The sequence below is a fragment of the Arachis ipaensis genome, chromosome B06 (genome assembly GCF_000816755.2).
Source record: "Arachis ipaensis cultivar K30076 chromosome B06, Araip1.1, whole genome shotgun sequence".
Classification (NCBI taxonomy): Eukaryota; Viridiplantae; Streptophyta; class Magnoliopsida; order Fabales; family Fabaceae; genus Arachis; species Arachis ipaensis.
In genome coordinates this window covers 70624250-70631908 of record NC_029790.2, presented here as the reverse complement: position 1 = coordinate 70631908, position 7659 = coordinate 70624250, and the positions used below count along the sequence as shown (strand labels likewise).

Sequence of the window (7659 nt, the reverse complement as noted above, 5' to 3'; positions counted from 1 at the left end):
AAAAGCTATGGAAACTTAACTTCCAGAGCTTTCTAGCAATGTATAATAGTCCATATTTTGCTTCAGATTAAAAGGCCCAAAACTGGCGTTCAACGCTAGCTACCTGCCCCCTTCCAGGCGTCCAGCACCCAAAGAGCAGAGACCAATGTCGAAACGCCCAGAGAGGAACCCCTAGCTGGCGTTCCATGCCCAAGGAGCCTCATAGCACGTGGATCGCATCAAATCTCAGCTCAAACACTCATCAAGTGGGCTCCAGAAAGTGGATTTTAGCACTAAATAGATTGTTTTACCCTTACTAGTCATTGTTTAGTATTTAAGGGATTTTATTCATGTTATTCGAACACATTTACATCACTTTTACCATCATACACGTTTTACATTGTGTTGTACCTCAGTATGAGTTTCTAAACCTCCTGTATACTATGAATTAATAAAAGTATTACTGTTTCTTCTCCTATCCGTGATTGATGTGTTTCTAAGATGTATATCCAATCTTCATCGTGGTGAATAGGATGAGTTGAAAAATTAGCTTTGTTCATCACACTAAGATGAATGTGCCTGACAAACACCCGTGTCTACTTGGGTTTGTGTGAATACGTGACTAGAAAGCACAAGCCAACAGCTATGTTTATACATCTCTCAGACAGTTAATCCACGACTTCGTTGGGGACTTCTCGAGACACCAGTTCAGCCAATTTTCGGGGAGATTAGGGTCTCTGTGGTATAGGCTAGAATCCAAAGAAGCAGCATTCTCTGATTCGGAAGATTCGACCTTGTCTGTGGCACTTTGAGTAGGATCGCCAGGAGAATGACTTGCTAGCACTTCACCCTTTGCTAGATTGGATGACCACGACCAATGGCGTTCAACCTGTAGCAGATGAAATCAATGACCATGGCCCATGTTGTTGATCTCATACAGCCTGCCATAGAAGAGATCACTCACAAGCAGAGAAGATAGTACTACCAGCATTAATTCAGAAAGACTAAACAACTCTAACCCTTAACTGTTCTCTTTTCATAGTTTACCCGACTTTTGAGTTCTAATTACTCTTTTTCTCTATTTCCATTACTGACTCTATTTGATATAAAATGTAATTTATAAAATATTAAAACATGTTAAATTCTACTCCTTTTGATCTGCCTGACTAAGACCTGCAGGATAACCATAGCTTGCTTCAAACCACAATCCTCGTGGGATCGACCCTGACTCGCTCAGGTATTACTTGGACGACCCAGTGCACTTGCTGGTATAATAGTGCAAAGGTGTGGGGATTCGTGCTACCAGATACCATGACCAATCCAAGGGGAAATGCAAGGCCGTCACGTTAAAAAGTGGGAAGGTAGAGAAGAATGCGTCTTCAAGCCATACCTTACAAGAAGAAGAGGCTGACAAGAACTCAGAAATCAAAGAGGAAGAAGAGATACATACTCCTACCCCACCCAAGGAGGTCTTAAAGCCCTATGTACTAAAAGCACCATAGCCACCATTAGAGCGAATGCCACTCTATGGCAAGTTCCTAAAGGAGCTCATGACCAAGAAAAGGAACTGGGGAGAAAAGGAAACCGTAGTGCTCACAGAGCAATGCAGTGCTATTATACAGAAAAAGTTTTCCCAAAAGATGAAGGATCCTAGAAGCTTTCAAATCCTATGCATCATAGGGGACATTAGAATTGAGAAAGCATTGTGTGATCTGGGTGCTAGCATCAACCTTATGTCCTTGGCCATGATGAAGACAATAAGAATTGAAGAGGCCAACCTTACAAGAATGGCACTTCAACTAGCAGACAGAACATTCAAGTTTCCCCATGGAGTAGTGGAGGACTTGTTATTTAAGGTGGGTGACTTCATCTTCCTAGTAGATTTTGTAGTGCTTGACATGGAAGAAGAGGCCAATATATCCTTCATACTAGGGAGGCCATTTTTGGCAACAGCTGGAGCTATAATTGATGTACAAAAAGGAGAATTAGTCCTCAGGCCTCATGAAGAAAAGATGGTATTCAATGTGTTCATTGCTATGAGTAACCCAAAGGAGTCCATTGGAGAGTGTATGATGATAGACACAATAGAGACACTGTACCAGGGAGTTCTAAAAGAAGACAAACTTGAAGATGCAATGGAGCAAGAGCAATAAGCATCATGTAGTGAATTATAACAAGAAAGCATGGACAGTTCAATCATGTTAGACAAGGTAAGAAAGGAGAAAGTAGAAGCACCCAAGCTGGAATTAAAGACTCTGCCTCCAAGCTTGAAATATGCTTACTTGGGGAGCAATGACACTTATCCAGTAATTATCAACTTAACCCTAAGTAAGGAACAAAAGGAGGAGCTCATTAAGGTGCTGAAACAACACAAGAATGCCATTGGGTGGACACTCTCTGATTTAAACGGAATAAGCCCTTCAATGTGAATGCACAAAATTCTTCTTGAGGAGGATGCCAAGCCATCAATCTAGCCACAAAGAAGACTGAACCCATCAATGAAGAAAGTGGTGCAAAAGGAAGTGCTAAAGCTATGGAAAGCAAGGGTGATTTACCCCATCTCAGATAGTCCTTGAATGAGCCCTATTCAAGTGGTTCCCAAGAAAGGGGGAATCAGAGTTATGCCAAATGAAAGGAATAAGCTAATACGAACAAGAACGGTGACTGGATAGCGCATGTGTATAGACTACAGAAAACTCAATGAAGCCACAAGGAAGGATTATTTCACTCTACCCTTCATGGGTCAAATGTTAGAGAGGCTTCCTGGGCATGAATACTATTGTTTCTTGGATGGATATTCAACCTACAACGAGATTGTAGTGGATCCCAAGGACCAACAAAAAACATCTTTCACTTGTCCTTATGGTGTTTTTGCATATAGAAGTATGCCTTTTGGTTTGTGCAATGCACCTGCCACATTCCAAAGGTGCATGCTGTCCATTTTTTTAGATATGATTGAGAAATTTATTGAGGTTTTCATGGATGATTTTTCAGTGTTTGGTGACTCCTTTCCAAATTGCTAACACCATCTTGCCTTGGTGCTCAAGAGATACCAAAAAACTACCTTTAGTTACTGAAGAGGTAGTTCTTAGCCACAAAATCTCTAAGAAAGGCATAGAGGCAGATAGAGCCAAGGTGGAAGTGATTGAAAAATTACCTCCACCTTGCAATGTCAAAGAAGTTAGGTGCTTCTTGTGACATGCTGGCTTCTATAGAAGGTTCATTAGAGACTTCTCAAAAATTGCTAAACCATTAAGTTACTTGCTTGTCTCTAATGTACCTTTCATATTTGATGGAGAATGCATGCAAGCTTTTGAGGAGCTCAAAAGTAAGATCTCTTCTGCACCTATTATAGCACTACCAAGCTAGGAATTGCCTTTTGAATTGATGTGTGATGCATCAGGTTTTGCCATTGGAGCTGTATTAGGACAGAGAAGAGACAAGCTAGTGCATTTTATATATTACGCCATCAAAGTATTTAATGAAGCCCAAAGGAACTATACTACTACAGAAAAAGAACTCCTTGCTATAGTCTTTTCTTTTGAAAAATTCAGATCTTACCTTATTGGTTCTAAAGTAGTTGTGTTTACTAACCATGCAGCACTCAAATACTTATTAACCAAACAAGAATCCAAGTCCAGACTGATCAGATGGATCCTATTACTCCAAGAGTTCAATATTGAAATCAAGGATAGAAGTGGAGCAGAAAATAAGGTGGCAAACCACCTATCAAGGATCCCACATATGGACAATGAAGCTCACAGCCCTGGTGTAAATGAGAACTTCCCAGATGAGCAATTGATGATGCTTCAAGAGGCTCCGTGGTTCGCAGACATAGCCAATTTCAAGGCCATTGGAGAGCTCCCTACCAACATCAACAAGCACTTAAGAAGGAAGCTCGTCAATGATGCCAAGCATTTCATATGGGACGAACCATACCTCTTTATGAGGTGTGCTGATGGATGATGAGTGGATAATTTATACACTTTTTGGCATTGTTTTTACATAGTTTTTAGTATGTTTTAGTTACTTTTCATTATATTTTTATTAGTTTTTATGCAAAAATAACATTTCTGGACTTTACTATGAGTTTGTGTGTTTTTCTGTAATTTCAGGTATTTTCTGGCAGAAATTGAGGGACCTGAGCAAAAGTCTGATTCAGAGGTTGAGAAAGGACTGCAGATGCTGTTGGATTCTGACCCTCCTGAACTTGAAGCAGATTTTCTAGAGCTACAGAAGCTCAATTGGCACGCTCTAAATTGCGTTGGAAAGTAGAAATCTTGGGCTTTCCAGCAATATATAATAGTCCATACTTTTCTCGAGATTTGATGGCCCAAACTGGCGTTAAACGCCAGCCAGAGACCCTTTTCTGGCGTAAAACGCCGGAACTGGCACCAAAACTGGAGTTAAACGCCCAAATTGGCACCAAAGCTGGCGTTTTAGTCCAAGAATGGCCTATGCACGTTAAAGCTTCAATGCTCATCCCTAGCACGCACCAAGTGGGCCCCGGGAGTGGATTTCTGCACTATCTGCACTTAGTTACTTAATTTCTGTAATCCCTAGTAACTAGTTAGTATAAATATCACTTTTTACTATTGGATTCACATCTTGGAATCTCTGGACGTTTAGTCCTTAGATATTGGAGGTTGGCCTCACGGCCATGCCTAGACCTTTTTCTCTTATGTATTTTCAACGGTGGAGTTTCTACACCTCACAGATTAAGGTCCGGAGCACTGCTGTTCTTCATGAGTTAATGCAAGTACTATTGTTTATCTTTGAATTCACGCTTACTTCTTCTCCAAGATATACTCTCATACTTAATTCATTTAAGTCAGAATGATGGGGTGACCCGTGACAATCACCTACTATCTTCGTTACTCGCTTAGCCAAGATCCGCGTGCCTGACAACCACAAGTGGTCTACATGATGTTCAACGTAGTCATTGGACGACAGCCAGAGTATAATCTCTTGGGTCTCTAATCCATGATTTGCATTGCCTCTCCTGACAACAGAGCACCCGAATCTGTGAGATTAGAACCTTCGTAGTATAGGCTAGGACCAATTGGCAGCATTCCTGAGATCCGGAAAGTCTAAACCTTGTCTGTGGTATTTCGAGTAGGATCTGGGAAGGGATGACTATGATGAGCTTCAAACTTGTGAATGTTGGGCGCAGTGACAGTGTGCAAAAGGATAGAGAGATCCTATTCCGACGCTAGTGAGAACTAACAGATGATTAGCCGTGCGATAGCTGTACCTGGTATTTTTCATCCAAGACGAGAAATCCGATAGTTGATTAGCCGTGCAGAAACCGTACCTGGTATTTTTCATCTGAGAGGATCATACAGCTTGCCAAGGAAGGAAGCACGCATGATTGGAAGAAGACAATAGGAAAGCAGAGGTTCAGAAGCAACAAAGCATCTCCAAATGCTTATCTGAAGAATTACATAAGTATCTTTATTTTATTTTACGTTTTATTTATCTTTTAATTATCAAAACCTCATAATCATTTGAATCTGCCTGACTAAGATTTACAAGATGACCATAGCTTGCTTCAAGCTGACAATCTTTGTGGGATCGACCCTTACTCACGTAAGGTATTACTTGGACAACCCAGTGCACTTGCTGGTTAGTTGTGCGGAGTTGTGAAAAGTGTGATCACAATTCCATGCACCAAGTTTTTGGCGCCGTTGCTGGGGATTGTTCGAGTTTGGACAAATGAGGGTTCATCTTGTTTCTTAGATTAGGTAATTTTATTTTATGTTTAAGCTTTTTATTTTTAATTTCAAAAAAAAATACAAAAAAAAATTTAATAAAATCATAAAAACCAAAAAATTTTGTGTTTCTTGTTTGAGTCTAGTGTCAAATTTTAGGTTTGGTGTCAATTGCATGTTTTAATTTTTCTTTAATTTTCAAAAATATATGCATTGTGTTCTTCATTGATCTTCAAGTTGTTCTTGATGATTTTCCTTGTTTGATCTTTAAATTTTCATGTTTTTCTTGTGCATTTTCGAATTCATTGTGTCTAAACATTAAAAATTTCTATGTTTGGTGTCTTGCATGTGTTTCTTTTCTTAAAAATTTTCAAAAATATGTTCTTGATGCTCATCATGAACTTCAAAGTGTTCTTGGTGTTCATCTTGACATTCAAAGTGTTCTTGCATGCATTATTTGTTTTGATCTTAAATTTTTATGTCATGTGTCATTTTGTTGTTTTTCTCTTTCTTCATTAATTCAAAAAAATCAAAAATAATATCTTTTCCTTTGGTTCCTAGTTGAGCCTCAGATTCCTTTGGTTCCTCAAAGGGAAACTCCTTATTGGTCAGTGAACGTCCCAGGAGGTCTTCCTCACTAGGATTTACGTCCTTCTCCTCCTCTCTGGGTTCGGCTACTGATGCACGGAAACTTGTCTCTCAACAATTTTCCCTCGGCAAGTATACCAAATTATCGTCAAGTAAAAACTCACAATACAGTGAGGTCGAATCCCATAGAGATTGATTGGTCAAGCAACTTTAATCAGAGGAATGTTCTAGTTGAGCTAAGCAGAATTTGATTTGAGAATTTCAGGAAATTAAATGGCAGAAAAGTAAATGGCAGAAAATGTAATTGCTGGAAATAATGAACAGAATGTAAATGACGGAAAGTAAATTGCAGAATCTTAAATGGGGAATAGGGAAGATGAACATAAAAGTAAATGGCAGAAAGTAAAGAGAATGGGTAAGATCAGAAATGGGGAGTTCATTGGGCTCAGGAGATGCTATATTCTCCGGATCAAGTTCATTTTCATCTCTTCCTCAATTAATGCATTCATTGATCTCCTTGGCAATCTTAAGTGATTAAATTCCAATTCCTTGGTAATTCAATCTCTCAAATATTTATCAATACCCAATTCCTTGGTCTAATTGCTCATGAGAAGAGATGAAGTATGGTCACTGATTATACCACATGTATTTCCAAATCATCAAAGTATTGGGAGAATTATATGTCACTATATCCATCCAAACCCCAATTTGGTCCAACATGAGAAAGCATTTTTAGCATGATCTCTTCATTCCTCTTCCAAGATTCCAAAGAGATCCAAGTATAAATAGCTTCTTTTCTAAGACAACTACCCAATTGGATGAAGATTGAAAGCATTCTAGTAAAATTTAGAGAAAAGAAAGAAGAAGAATAATAAAAACTATTATTGATTCATCAAATTACAACAGAGCTCCCTAACCCAATGAAAGGGGTTTAGTTGTTCATAGCTCTAGAAATGGAAAGCAAAGATGGAAAATACATTTAAAAGTAAAACTAGAAGTTGCAGAGAAAGTAAAATTATGCAGAGAGTAGTTCTCCCAATGCCCCCAAAAGCTCCCTTACTAGTTCAAAACTACTCCTATATATACTACTCTTCTGATCTTCTAGTTGGCTCTTCAAGTCTTGGATATGGGCCTTTGGATCTTTAGTTGAAGCAGTTGCAGTCTTCAGTGGGCTCAACTTTGCTTGCAGAGAAAGTGTGAGTTAGGCATGGACGTTAGTTAGGACGTTAGTGGTGTTAACGTTAAGTGAAATTGTGGGTTCGAGAACGTTAGTGACGATCACCTTTTTCACTAACGTTCCTAACCCAAGATGGTCCACGTTAACTTCCACGCTAGTGGCACTAACATGATCACTAACGTTGCCTCTTGGTCCTTCGCAAAT

At 39.2% G+C, this 7659-nt stretch overlaps 1 protein-coding gene across 1 annotated transcript; it reads left to right on the top strand.

Moving 5' to 3' along the window:
* Nucleotides 1497–2132, top strand: LOC107646940. The gene has a single exon (XM_016351082.1). The coding sequence runs from the start codon at nucleotides 1497–1499 to the stop codon at nucleotides 2130–2132; it is 636 nt and encodes a 211-aa protein (XP_016206568.1).